Source organism: Trichoderma gamsii, assembly GCF_001481775.2.
Source record: "Trichoderma gamsii strain T6085 chromosome Unknown Scaffold_4.2, whole genome shotgun sequence".
NCBI classification, from domain to species: domain Eukaryota; kingdom Fungi; phylum Ascomycota; class Sordariomycetes; order Hypocreales; family Hypocreaceae; genus Trichoderma; species Trichoderma gamsii.
The window spans coordinates 447839-461834 of record NW_020171341.1 but is presented as its reverse complement, the minus strand read 5'-3'; the positions used below and the strand labels follow the sequence as shown (position 1 = coordinate 461834).

At 50.1% G+C, this 13996-nt stretch overlaps 5 protein-coding genes across 5 annotated transcripts; 3 read left to right on the top strand and 2 right to left on the bottom strand.

The window, feature by feature from the left end:
- Positions 1-1189: 1189 nt before the first annotated feature.
- On the top strand, positions 1190-1791 carry TGAM01_v201610 (hypothetical protein; the record flags this gene model as incomplete). Its single annotated transcript, XM_024548801.1, has 3 exons — positions 1190-1288; positions 1503-1708; positions 1764-1791. The coding sequence occupies 3 exons, from the start codon at positions 1190-1192 to the stop codon at positions 1789-1791; spliced, it is 333 nt and encodes a 110-aa protein (XP_024406412.1).
- A 3190-nt stretch (positions 1792-4981) lies between these two features.
- TGAM01_v201609 (hypothetical protein) lies at positions 4982-6465 on the bottom strand (the record flags this gene model as incomplete). The annotated part of the gene is made up of 3 exons (XM_024548800.1): positions 4982-5015; positions 5075-6142; positions 6209-6465. 3 exons carry the CDS (start codon positions 6463-6465, stop codon positions 4982-4984), a joined length of 1359 nt encoding a protein of 452 aa, XP_024406411.1.
- A 551-nt stretch (positions 6466-7016) lies between these two features.
- On the bottom strand, positions 7017-9525 carry TGAM01_v201608 (hypothetical protein; the record flags this gene model as incomplete). Its single annotated transcript, XM_018809407.1, has 3 exons — positions 7017-7141; positions 7204-9252; positions 9330-9525. The coding sequence occupies 3 exons, from the start codon at positions 9523-9525 to the stop codon at positions 7017-7019; spliced, it is 2370 nt and encodes a 789-aa protein (XP_018657386.1).
- Positions 9526-9735: 210 nt separating this feature from the next.
- Positions 9736-10085, top strand: TGAM01_v201607 (hypothetical protein; the record flags this gene model as incomplete). Its single annotated transcript, XM_018809406.2, has 2 exons — positions 9736-9853; positions 9916-10085. 2 exons carry the CDS (start codon positions 9736-9738, stop codon positions 10083-10085), a joined length of 288 nt encoding a protein of 95 aa, XP_018657385.2.
- Positions 10086-11588: 1503 nt separating this feature from the next.
- Positions 11589-12403, top strand: TGAM01_v201606 (hypothetical protein; the record flags this gene model as incomplete). Its single annotated transcript, XM_018809405.1, has 2 exons — positions 11589-12275; positions 12332-12403. The coding sequence occupies 2 exons, from the start codon at positions 11589-11591 to the stop codon at positions 12401-12403; spliced, it is 759 nt and encodes a 252-aa protein (XP_018657384.1).
- Between the last annotated feature and the right edge of the window lie 1593 nt (positions 12404-13996).

Here is a 13996-nt window from a genome sequence, read left to right as displayed (position 1 = left end):
CACGTCGCGGGCGGGCTTCTGCACGGGCTTCTGCAGCGGCTGGCCAACCAACAGCCAGCAAAATAAGTGGCGATGGCGTATGAAGAGAAGAGCCAGGAAAAGGGTGGGTGTGGCTGATGGATGGGTTCGCAGTGGTGCTGATTTGATACCGGGCATGGCTGAGAGACGATCCAGCTGGCTATGCTAATTGCATGTATGTTTCTTGCTTCGTGTTAGAGTTACATACTTGGAGTACCTACAAGCAGCGATATAAGTTTGCGAGTGCCGTTCTTCATTTCCCACTGCCGCTCACACGCTCGATTACACGTACACAAGGCCGTGCTCCCTTCCCCCTTTTACATCTGGTGCTACTGTACTACAAGCTTCATTTCTTTTCTCCCTTGGAGGCAACCGACGGCATTCACTAGCCTCTCTCTGCTCTGTTTGCGCTCCTCTCTTACGGCATTGATTGATTGATTGATTGACTGATTGATCTCTTCATGTATGTACCACTTACTTGTACTTATACCCAGCAATAAGTAATCCTCATCTCATTCTCGTCCTGCCCTTCTCCCATGACTCTTTGCCCCACCAGTACGCTTCCGCCTCCTCAAACAATCCCCGTCTGGCATTGACCCCCGGCCTTGTCGAGCTTCATCCTGAGCCAGGATCCTCAACCGCGCAAGACGGGCTGGTGCCTTTTTATGTCTCTTTTTAGCTGGGACGTCAAATGATACTTGACGAGACGCCTGGAGCCAGTATAGGCGCGCGCCGTCTCGGAACCTGTCCAGCCCCTAGCATAACCATCTTGACAGCAGCATTGCCAGCCGGGGGGTGTCCTCAACTTTGATTTACATTAGCGCTGTAGCATGGCGTCGCAGCGGCCCAATTTCAGGTGCCGCCGCTATGGAGCATCCATGATAATGATGGAACACCAGCCCAGCTCAGCAGCTACAGCGGCCACACAGCCTCCCTTCCTTACCCACTTGAATGCTGTAACCCGCTAATCTTTATTTCCATCTGTAGCCCGCCTTTTTAATCGTAACCTTGCATCCCTCCGTACTTTTTGAATCCATACCATTCATCGAACTCTGCTACTCTCGTTGCATTACCTTCTTTGCTCCAATTTTACTCTCTCTTCGACCTTCTTTTTCCAATCCTAACCCTTCTCTATACTATCGCTGCGCGATCTACGAGCCAAACAACAACAATGTCCAGCCAAGACTACTACCATCAACAGCAGGGCTACCAGGGTCCGCCACAGGGCTACCCTCAACAAGGCGGTTACAATCCTCAGCAGCCTCCTCAGGTAAATAACGACCCTTCCTTCGATTTCAAACCTCAAAATGCATATCAAATGGAGGTCGCGAACCGATTGCCAGGCGCTAGTTCGAATACAATTCCCTGCTTGGACGAAAGAGCTCGGCAATCGATGTTGCGACCCAGCAGTTGAATGAATGAAATGCGCGTGCCTACGAATTCGTGAGCAATTCGCTAACGAGACGCGCTCTCCCATATCTTAGGCCTACGGAGCTCCCCCTCAGGGCCAATACTATCCTCAGGAACAGCAGCAGTACCAGCAGGGATATCCTCAGGGCCAACAAATGAACTACCAACAGCAGCCGCCTCAGCAGGAGCAGCGCGGTCGTGATAATAACCAGGGCTGCTTGATGGGCTGTATCGCCGCTCTCTGCTGTTGTTGCGCCGTCGAAGAAGGTTGCGAGTGCTGGTATGTGGCATTTTGTTCTATTACTTCTACCAACTTGCTAATGCGACAATCACAGTATCGACCTTTGCGAATGTTTCTTCTAAATCAACAGCACCACATATCTTAGGGCGACAATGAAAAGCGGAAAAAGGGGGGGCTATTATAATGTTTAGTGTGGGAAGGGGGACGGATTGAAAACGAAAGATCAAAAAGGATAGGAAAGAGACCACCTTCTTCTTACCTACTGGAGTCGCGTTTGGAGATGGAATGTAGCGCCGAGCTTTGTTTACGAGCGCAAGGTTTTACATGAAGATGACTGGCTGTGGTATTGTGTTTTGTTACAACGCCGTCTTGATTTATCTTTTTTTCACTTAATCTTTTCATACCCCTTCAATTTTCTTCTTATACAACAAAAGAAAGATATCCAGTCCAAGGGTAGTTACTTCTTCCTCTTTGCTGTTTTATGAATGTTTTGAGGAATAGTTGGGGAGAAGATGGTACCAAAGCTTGAGAAAAGCTTGTTTTTTTACTTATAGATCTTTGATTAACGAATATTCCGATATTCAGTTGGCTCTATTCTCTCTTTTCCACAATCACTTCTTGACTTTCATCCTCGATTACATTCGCATCTAATTTACTATGGCATCTTGGGCCATCGGCTTAACAATCTTGAGAAGCGACCAGAATTTTGCTATAGCCGATACCTAGATAATTGCAAGAGGGAGCAGTATTGGTTTCAAGATCTTCGAAAACGACGCGGTAGACATTGATGCTGATTCTCACTCTAAGTCCTCCAACACGTGTGAAAAGGAAAACAGACTCGACTTCTACTTCTTCTTGACTGCTGCGATCAATAGTAATATAATGAGATATGTAACAGCCGCCTAAAAAATACCTCGCCAATACTATTACCATAAGCACACTCTGCTTTATTTCTTTTCTTCGCAATGATCGTTTGTTAATACTAGGTAGTGCAAAAGCGGCCAACAACTAGTATTGCTGATACTACTATTTCCGATATTTGGTACTGTAGCATTCCTCGAATACCTAAGCACAAAAGCGACGGGGGCCAAGGGAAGATTAAGAAAACACAACAGAAGTATATGAAAGGCCTCTGGAGATTCAGATTCGATTGGATGCCTATCTCGTCTCAGTCCAACAGGAGCTCAATATCGACGGGGTAAAGTACTATATTTGTCAAAGTCATCGCAGCTGCTCAGGGAAAGCAGATTGTAAAAGTTTGAGAGCGCCAACTGTTGACCTATAAACACTCAGGACGTGATCTCTTGGAAACCTTATCCTAGACAGTATTCCATTCCCTAATCTCCAACGATATAAGGTTGAGGGAGTCTAGAAGTTTGAAATCGTATGTAGCAGTATCTCTATTGTACGCTCAAGTGTAGATGCATTTAGGAACAGATGCCATGGAGCTACGACGGGGCCAACGGCCCCAGAGCTCTTTAGGATAAATTTATTTGTAGAGATTTCACATATCAAGAGATGAACTTTGGCAAGCAACGAGTTGTAATCGCGTTGTCTTCGTCCAAGCACTAGATGAATTATCCACCCGCAAGAAAGCACCAGAGTGACGATTATAGGAAAGACGGGGGCATCGATAGATTCACTTTCATCACTCAGCACTATTAGCGACAAGCCAGCCAGAAAACCCATCTCGTACTGGTCTAAACGTTTGCTTTCTTGCTGAGAACCATTAGAGTACATGATGATATCGTCTCAGTGTTTTGCACGTGCTTTAGCGGCCTTGTGCTTCTCCAGTGAGCGGAGGTCTGTCGCCTCCTTGGTCATACTTCTTATTATTCCTACACTTTCAGTCTTCTAAATAAATATCTAAGGCTTAGTAGCTGCTTGAGCCTTATCATTTTAAGGTATTTGATGCTGTTAATTGTTTCGGGATGCTTCTTCCCAAGTAACTCTCGTTGAAAGTGCAACAACTGCCTTTGTACCTGCTCAGCTTTATCAAGTTGGCCTTGGCAAACATATGTTTCTGCAAGCCATCCTAAAGTTGCTAATACATGTGGATGATTTTCCCCAAGCGCCTCCTGTTGAATAGTTAATGCTTGCTCGTAAATCCTTCCAGCTTCATGATATCGACCTTGCTTATGGTATGTTACCCCGAGGGTTCTCCTGGTAGCATTTGTCACCGGATGTTTTTCCCCCAGTAACTCCTGTTGAAGGTCCAATACCGGTCCTATTAGTTCTTCAGCTTTGTCATACTGGCCCTGCTCAATAAACGCACTTGCACGCCATGACAAAGTTGATAATACGTCTGGATGATTTTGCCCAAGCTTCTCTTGTTGAAGAGTTGATGCTTGCTTATAAATTCTTTCGGCTTCATGATATCGTTTTTGCTTCTGGTATATGATTCCAAGGTTTACCATGGAAGAAATTGTATTCGGATGTTGTTCCCCAATAATTTCCCGTTGGAGGTCTAATGCCTGCCTTTGCATTCCTTCAGCTTTGTCGAATTGGCCCTGCGCACTAAATATCCATGCAAGGTACGCCATAATCATAATTGTAATTGGATGGTTCTCTCCAAGCACCTCTTGAAAGAGATCAAATACTTGACTCTGGATCCGTTCAGCTTCAGAAAATCGGTCCTGTGCACAGTATACTATCGCAAGGGCTGCCATGGCCCATATTGTTTTGGGATGCTTCTCCCCCAACTCCTCCCGTTGGATATCCAATACCCGTTTCTGTAACTCTTCGGCTTTATCATAGTGGCCTTGTGCACGGTATATACTCACAAGTTTTTCCATACTCATAATAGTAACTGGATGGTTTTCCCCAAGCACGTTCTGTCGACAATCCAGTGCCTGCTTACAAAGCTCTTCAGCTTTACTATATTGGCCCTGCCAATCATATACTGCCGCAAGGCATGACATAGTCCAGATTGTGTCAGGATGTCTTTCTCCAAGTAAGTCGTATTGGAAACTTAATGCTTGTTCATAGATTTCTTTAGCCTCAGCGTATCGGGCTTGAGTCATATAGGCTGTCGCAAGCAATTGCATGCTTCGAATTGTGTCTTGATGTTTTTCTCCAAGCAGCTCTTGTCGATAATTCAATGTCTTTGTATAGATTCTTTCAGCTTCGTCGCACCGGCCTTGTGCCAAGTATCCCCCCGCAAGATCTGACATACTCCTGAGTGTTTCTGGATGCCTTTCCCCAAGCGTGTCCTTGCGTAGATCTACTAACCTCCGGTCAACTGGCTCCTTCTCTCTCCACCGCCCTTGATCATAAAGAAACAACGATACTTTGCAGAGTAATGTTGCTGTTTCAATCTTCTTCCCGCTCACCTCTGCCCATTCCCCTACCCGTATAGCATGAGCCATATACTTGTCGCATTTTGCCCACGATGTTTTCTCTGACACTGGAAACGTATCATCCACTATCTGCAGAGCGACACTGGAGTAATATGACTCTCCACTCTCTGCACTGTTTTGCCCAGTTGTTGTAACCCCGCCTGGGGCCATCTCCATCTGCCCTTGAACCCACAGCCCGTATCGAACTGCTTCTTGTACAAGTTTATGCATCTCGTAGCTCTGTAAGCCTCCCTCCTCTCGACGCATATCAAGAAATGAAAACTCCACTAGTCGCGTAACGGCCTGCTGAACTTCAGTCTCGGGGATCTGCTGAGCTTTACCCTTGTCGCCAACATCGTACTGGCTAGCTGCCATGACCAGCTCGAAGGGTATATCTTGGTTGTCCAGGTATGCAATTACGTGGAGAATGCGATATGATAGCTCGCTTTCCTCTCGAATTCGCATTGTCGAGATCTTCCACGTCTCAAGCACACTATTTGATACCTCCGGTCGCCTATGCCGATCAAAACCATTCATATTAAGAAGATCCCGTCGGCTTGAGCCGTGTATCAGGAGTTCAAGGTATTCTTTAACCGTCATCGATGTTCGCCGTATGTATGCTCCGGCCTGTGAGACCGCTAATGGAAGTCGCTGTAGCTCTTCTAGAAGCCGATTAATTCCTTCGTCGTCCACAGCTAACGTATCACCGCTAGCTGCTACAAGAAGACTTGTCGCCTCATCTCTTGTCATGGGCGGAACCATAATGCCTCGAGTCGCGCCGACAAGTGTGCCTTCGATTTTCTTATCACGGCTTGTCCATAGTACCGTCCCGTGTGACCCTTGAGGGATGTACTTGTAAAGACTTTCATTCGTCCGATTTTTATCAGCCACTCCAAACAACTTTAGATCATCAGCATTGTCAAAGACAATAACCCATCGTGGCTGTGCTTCAATGCTGCTGCGCACTGCATCGAGTAGGTCTGATCCATCAAGCGTCTCACTGACTCCGAGCTTCTTGCCAATTATCTTATAATCAGTTGTAAAAGTCGCTTCGCTGTCGGCATGCACCCAGAAGACGCAAACTTCACTATCGTTGCACCGTTGATACACGTAATGAAGTGCAAGCTGCGTTTTGCTATTCGTATTGATTAGTACCTCGACTCTTGCTAACAAGACAGGATAATCGGCCAAGAGAGCATACCCTGAGCCTCCTAGGCCCCAAAGCGCGGCGCTATAGAAGCCCGGCGTTTGTGGCAAAAGCTCATCTAGCTTGTTGATAAGGTCCGGACGAGAGACTAAATCTTCGTTGCGCGGATATGGAATGGCACGGACAGCTTTGACTTCCGCACGGGCCTGTTTGTGGGGCGCGTGGAGGTGGAAATCGCCTTGGTAGATGATGGTGTTGTCGCCAAATTGACTATTGCTGATATAGCGCCGCTCGTGCCCTGAAGCCTCCATCGTGAAGTCGTACAGTCACAGCGTCACTCAAAGTCATAAAGTCACTCAGTTTGAAGCCTGAGATGAGGGACTAAACTATACCTACCTGTACCATCACGAAAGGAGGGGCTCGGCCCAGACTGCGGCCAGGATGTAAGAAAGACATGTACTACCAACACAACCAAGTACCTACGCGCCCCAGAGGGGTTTCCGGACAGGGTCTATACAATGATTTGACGCATACATGGCCTACCTTTGCCCCTTATGAAACAAGATAAGTTGACGCCAGCGGGAAGCTGACCTAATGAATGCGCAGCTGAAAAGACCGTTTACAAAGGCCTATAGGCACCGCGAAAGTCTAGGAGCATGCATATTATTCGTAATCACTTTGGACAACATGAGACAAATTGCTATTGCCTATATTGAACTTCTTTTATTTTTTACAGTTATAGCCAGCTCAAATAGGTAGGTTACATAACATGATGATTTATTTGTTTGTACATCTACACTGTTTACTTATTTCCATTCGCTCTCCCTTTCAACTCTCTCTCCGCCTACCATGTCAAACCCCTCTACTCGTCGAGCTTCACGTAGTTGGCAGGGAAAAGACCCGAGTGGCCGCCGTAGTGACCAAACCACCAGTCCTCGTCGGGGAACTCCAAGTTTGTGACTGTAGCATCCTCAGGGAAACTCAGTTCTGCCACAAAAGTTAGCCATCCATGCGTGACATCATTTACTCGGACCTTCTCAGGGGCTTACCGTTATCTTCTGCAGCCTCGTAATCATACAGCGCAGTGGCTGTTGGACCCGCAGCGGCAGCGGCTGGCGCTGCTGGCGGAGCTGCTGGTACTGGAGCCGGCTCGGCGGCAACGGGGGCTGCCGGGGGAGCTGGCGCAGCGTCTTCGCCCTCAACAATCTCTACGTAGTTGCTGGGGAACAAGCCGCTCTCTCCCCTGACGTTGGTTCCCATCCACCAATCCTCGTCGACCATGTCGATGTTGGTTACATACTCACCCTCAACCAAGTCAATCTCGTTGTCCTCAGCCTTCTCGTAGTCATACTGCACAAGAGCGCGCTTTCCACCTTGCTGGTCCTGGCTGTCAGCCACATGAGGCGCGTGCTCAAATGTCTGCTCGGCCACTGCGCTGGCCGCTGCTCGTGCGACGTGGCCAGCCTCCCGTTCATCTTGAAGCTCCTCTTCTCTAGGAACGGGAATGTCCTCCACAGGCACAGGAGGAGGTGCTCGCTCCTCTGGCCGCTCAATGATGGGCTCACGAGCAACGGGTGCAGCGACACGAATTGGCGATGGCGAGCGTCCCGTCTCCTCCTCCACGGTTTGATACGCTGAAGGATCCTCCTGCTCCTCTTCCTCTTCGTCCGCAGGCGCAGGTCGGCTGGGAAGACCAGGAAGAGCGAAACCTCCAGTTGGCCTGGAGTTGTCTGGGACAGGGGGGGGAGCCTGATACTCTTCCTCAACTGCTCGTGACGTTGGGGGAATGCCAGCTCCGATGGGAGCCGTGTTCTTGAACCGATCTCTCAGCGCAGACACGCCACTAGGAGCTGAGCCCTCTTCCTCAGCAGCCTCCCTGGACTCTGCTTCCTGCTGCTCTTCCTCAGGAGCAGCACGCGCGGTACCTCCAATTTGTACTGGTGCCCAAGACTTGCCTGTGTAGCCGCTCTTCCAAGAAGAGGAGCCTCCGGTAGTCTGTTGAGCGACTGGCACTGGAGAAGCCGCGGCGGGGATGTTTCCAATGCTTCCGCCTTCTCTGGCCTTCTTCTCAGCCCAGATCTGGGCCGGAGTCTTGCCGCCTTGGTCTGCGAATGTCCGGCTAGCAGCTCCAACTGGGGCAGCGGCAGGGGCAGCCGGGCCGCCGAATCCTAGACCTCCTGGAGTTGGGGCCTTGGTGCCGCTGAAAGCAGAGGCTCCGGACCATTTCTTGGCGACAGTAGGCTTGGGCAGTGAAGTCAGCCGTCCTGCGCTTGGCTGCGAGAAGGCAGCAGCTCGATCAGAGAAGGCTGGAGGTGCTGGCTCTTCTTCTTCCGCTGGTGCTGGTGCTGCACCAGGCTTTTGTGCTTTGGCTCTAATCGCAGCAATGTCGACTTTGCCAACTGGCTCATATGCTCCTTTGACGGGCGTGGGTCTGTCATCTCCGGTCTTCTGAGCCTGTGCTCTGATGGCCGCGATATCGACCTTGCCTACGGGCTGATAACCGCCTCCAATAACATCGGAGGGAGCATCCTGTCGGGGTGCGCCGGTGAAGCGCGATGGCTCTTGTTTCTGGTTTGTAAGCTCTGCAATATTCACCTTGGTAGGTTGATAAGCAGGCGCGACCTTTTCGATCTGGGTTCGAGTTACGGGAGGAGCGTCAGCTCCCCAGCCATCCGCATCGACAGAGGAATCTTTCTTGGATCGAGCGGCAATAAGAGGGTCAACAGGACGACCAGCAGACGATGAAGGAGTGAAGACTGGCTTGGCCTTGACAGGCGGTGGAGCTGATCCGAAAGCTCCTGCGGATGATCCGGCAGAGTACTTGGCACCAGACGCATCGGCGACCTTGCGCATGATGGATTCAGGCTCGAGGTCGCTGTCGGAGCGAGCGGTAATCTGGACATGGTATCCGTGAAGAATCTTGGAGACAGCAGCCAGGTGGCTTGTGAAGTAGCCCTTTGTGCGTTCGGGAACACCTCCTCCGCACCAGCCGATGAGAATAAACTTGGGAAGGCCCGAGTTGGGGTCCTTGACCTTGACAAAGGCGAATTGGATTCGGCCCTCGTTGAAGTCTTCAATCAGCTCGGTGAGGTCGCCATCTACACTACTGCGTTAGTATGTTTATTCCGAGAGACATCACTCATCAAACATCAGGTCTCGCCAATGGCTCGCGTACCGCCGGTGCTCTGGACTTTGAGGATGCTCTCTTTGGATCCGCTGTCCTGGAAGGCGTTGGCCAGGGGAGCTTGGACAGAGAAGAGCGCCCACTGGGCATATGTGGGAGAGCCGGAAGCCGGCGCTTCTCCGCCAACAACAGCATTGTAGCTGCTCTTGATGGAGGGGCCGTTTATGGAAAGGTTGAGAGACGCCATCGCGAGGCTGGTATCGTGGGCGTGGTGAAGGATGGAGAGAAGGAGGTCGTCGTCAAGAGTGGATGGAGAGGGATTGCGTCCCAGGAGCTCCGCTGACTAGCGACGCCGGTTAGCATGCAACTCAGGGGAGGCTACGAGGCGTTCGGGCTAAGGTGGCTCTCACACAATGGCCGAGTTGATTGCAGCAGCACCCCAATAAATAGCACAGCTATGGAGGAGCGAGGCTTCGCTTCGGGTACAGAAAGATCGGGCGCAAAGGGGGCCGGAGATTTCGTGGCGGACTCAGGAGCCAAGCTGGCAGGCAAGCTGATGGATGCTCTGGCGGGACGTACGTCGACGCTGCGTGTCGCTGAGGCGGGGACGAATAAGCCCGTCTGCTTAAAGGCATAGCCCCGGCGGATTTGCTGGCGACAGCTGCGGCCCTGGCGGGGGGTTGCAGCTACCGGGTCTGGAGCAGCTGGGGGGGAGCTCAAATGACGCAAATGCCCCTCTTCGCCGCCGCCTGCACCGCCGCCTTTCAGCTCTCTAGCGCTGTCACTGCGTGGCAGGTGGCAGGTTAATTTTGGTGCCTGAGAAAACGCAACTGCCTAAGGACTGAGGGCTTGTTTTAAGAGGAAGCCTGGCGCAATGAGCGTCGTCAGAAGATTAACGTAAATATTATGCTTGCAGTTGATTTGGAAACTCTGCTTCGCCGTTTGTGGAAATAAGATTATCTCACTTGATTTTATTTTACCGAGGGCGAAGGCATCCAAATTCGTTGATGTAATAGAGGCCTCTGTCAAGTACCACCCCAATCTGCCGACATATCGCTACATTTCGTTCAAGTACTAGCTGCCATCACCATGGTTTTGTATTCATCCTTGCTGAATTCTACTCGGGTACACCACATGCATCATTGTAGCGTTTACTGCAATGCCTAGAATAGACTTGTTAGCGCCAGGCCTATGCAAGGGGAGCATAAACACTTGTGCTGCAAGCAGAAACTGTGCCTTGCCGCCCTATCGGAATCTCGGGCTGTTGCTTGGCCCACCTCCCTCAACGTTGGAATCAAGATGTTACAAACATGTATAGACGCGCAATAGGTACCTAGGGCATTCGGTGGTTTCGACTGAAGAATCAGTAATTGCATGTTTGGATAGCCTGGAGACTTTGGGCTGCTGCTGAGCCACTTTTTACGACTGCAGCCTATTAATAGCGACACTCGTTCTGGGTGCCCAACCTGAGGCTAATTGTGGATCGTAGCCAATCGGGTGGATTCCCCAGAGATGGGAGAGGTATTCTGTACGATTTCTTCGGGGGTCCTTACGACTTCTTTTATATTCTCCGTATGGCATCTTAGCTCAATAAAAAAATATCTGAAGAAGCGTTTCGAATTAAGTTTATTCTTCGTAGCAGTGATCAGATAGGTATACATAGGCGTCGCTTCCTCCTCCGCCTGTTGTGGTGAGAAGGCTTGAGCACGAAGGCACATCAATGAGTAGCCGCGCTTTGGGCACTACAGTTGGCGTATACGAGCACTGGCAAACATGCAACTGCTCCTTTAGTTTTCCGTCGGGAAAGCCTGGTTTATCTTGGAAGCCATACGCTTAGAATTCCAATTCTTCTCCTGTCCGGAGCATGTCGGGAGATCAAATTTGGTATGTGAGATGACTGCAGACTTCGGGTCTAAGCAATTTATAACTAATAGGTGCGCACAATACGCTTCTCTTTATCATCTACATTTCCTGAAATAGGCAGTTGATTTGATAATTAAAACTTTTGAGAAGGTCACCTATCATCACAATGACAGTTACAGAGAAATTCCTTATGTAAGGCAGCTCGTGTGCCTATCAGATGCTACACCGGATATACACCGGGGTACAAGTATCAACGGCTCTGATTTCAAATTGCAAATGCGCGCGATGGCCATTTACACTTGCGCCATCACTCTACCCCGCTAAAAATCCAACCTTGATATCCCGAACACAACGCCGGTTCTCGCTCTTATACCCAAATCATCGCCCATACGCAAAAACAGAAATCATCTGCCGTTTTACGATCAACATTTCGACCGATCAACAAAAATGTCGACGATAACCGAGATCGAGACCGACGAACAGTGGCAGCAGGTGCTCAGCTCTGCCCCTCCGTCAACGCTCGTCATCGCCTCTTTCCACGCTCCCTGGGCGGCACCATGTGCTCAGATGGCGACTGTCCTGTCGACACTGGCATCCGAATATCCCGTCACCGAGCCTCCCAGCACGAAGTGGGTGTCCATCAATGCCGAAGAACTTAGCGATATCAGCGAGACCTACGATGTGACGGCAGTTCCCTTCCTTGTTCTGCTACGAAACGGCGAGGTCGTCGAGACCGTCAGCGGCAGCAGCGCCGTCAAGGTCCGAACGGCCATCGAGAAGCACGCAAAGAAGGACTCGGCTGCGGCAAAGGATGCCGGCGCAACCAATGGTGTCTCGAAGCCTACAGAGGCCGCTGAGGTTGACCCGGCCAAGGCAAAGGAGGAACTGTTCAAGCGCCTCGGCGATCTGGTCAAGGCTGCTCCCGTCATGCTCTTCATGAAGGGCACTCCTAGCGCTCCTCAGTGTGGCTTCTCCCGACAGTTGGTTGGGCTTTTGCGAGATAACTCTGTCAAATACGGATTTTTCAACATCCTCGCCGACGACGACGTCAGACAGGGCCTCAAGGAATATGCTGAGTGGCCAACTTTCCCACAGCTGTGGATTGATGGCGAGCTTGTAGGCGGTTTGGATATTGTATGTTGCTTTCATATAAACACATGAAGACGAATGTGCACTAACGTTATCAATAGGTCAAGGAAGAGCTTAGCAGCGATACCGACTTTTTCAAGCCATACAGCGTCGCTGTCGAAGCTACGTCATAAAAGACACATAAAAGAAAAGTGCAGGCAACACCTTCTCGTCGAATTTCTGTCTCTGGCACCTGGCATACAAGCTTCCCGACTGCGATCAATTTGGAGTAAACCGAAGTCAACCGATCACAGAATAAGGACATAACGATATTCATAACAATGCGACTTCTGAGTTGCAGCAGGATATGCGCGAGGCCGGATCGGAACGAGAGAGCAATAGCAAATTCAGCCTTTGCATGTTTGAAAGTTATACAAGTGAGATTGGGATTCAGAACTTATTGTGGCTGCTGAGGGTTCTATAAGCCGGAATTTTATGCGTGCGCGTCGAAGAGTAGGGGAGGTCGTTCATCTGTGGTTGGCTGCATGTATCGTGTTCGATTATTGCTGAGAGAAAGGGAGCAGAGGATGATACAAAATTGCAAGGTAGCCTTGAATATCTATAAATAAAGTAAACAAACATCTCAACTAGCATCTGAACAAAGTGAATGGCGGTTTTGAATACTACCTAGGACTGGAATAGATATTAATATTTTTTCTTGGTAGGAATAGCAGCAGCGTATTGGACTGCTCCCATTGCCTCTATTACATCTGCTGCATACCTATCATATTGATGTTACTAGTTTAATCCACATAGAGGTAAGAGGGGTACAAGTTCGAAGAAATTGATGCGCAATTGGGCTGTCAACATTCAAATACTAGGTTTTCCGCTTTCAAATGAGAGCTGTCAACTCCGTGACATGGCACCAATCCTCGATCAGCTGTTTCGACAACCCCAGCATGAAACCAGGATCGGTCCGTCTGCACGCATCAGTCCGAAGTCCACCCAGTTCTCTCGGTAACCAAGTGCCGCTAGCACTCGCAATCTGCAAGCAAGGAGACAGATGACCGCCTGCTGCACCGCTCGTACGAAATTCAGCGTAGCACTCGAACGGAGCTCTCACGGCCGCAGGTTCCGCTCAACACCATTAGATGGAAATAAGGGGGCTTGCAGTGCTAACTTGCCCGCTAACGCTTTGCTGGGTGCGACGCTAGCAAAGGCCGCTAAAATTCAACAGCGCGCATGGTGAGTCACAGAGTTGCAGGAACGCAAGCGTCAATACGTAAACTGGCTGGAGCCTTGTCTCGATCTGGGCTTGTAGGGGACGAAGATTGTGGCGCGGCTTAAGTCCGGCCAGGGCTCATCTCGCTGGAAATTCCCCTCAATACGCTCGTCTGCTCTAATGGAGCGCTCGTTTGGAGGTACGTGCAGTAGACATTCGGCATGGAATCCGGGCTTCATCAGCCCTCCGCAGTGGTACAGGCAGAGATTCCTTGCGGCAGTAGGCTCAGTGCTAGCCGAATATGTCATAAGACGGACGAGATAGAGGACGCTGGCGCCATGGATCAATAACCGGGCCGCCGCTGAAGGTTCCCCTCGAACGGATCCGTCAGTTCAATGTTGCTAGAAATGCTGCCACATGCCGCACTAACAGAGGGTACTTGGTAAAAGCAGCTGACAAAGCTGAGATTTCATCTGGAGATGAGCTCCCTCCCGCTGGGCGTATCGAAGGCTGTAGCTGCGATATCAGAATACGCCCAGCTGAGTTCCGGCTCATACCTAGTAGC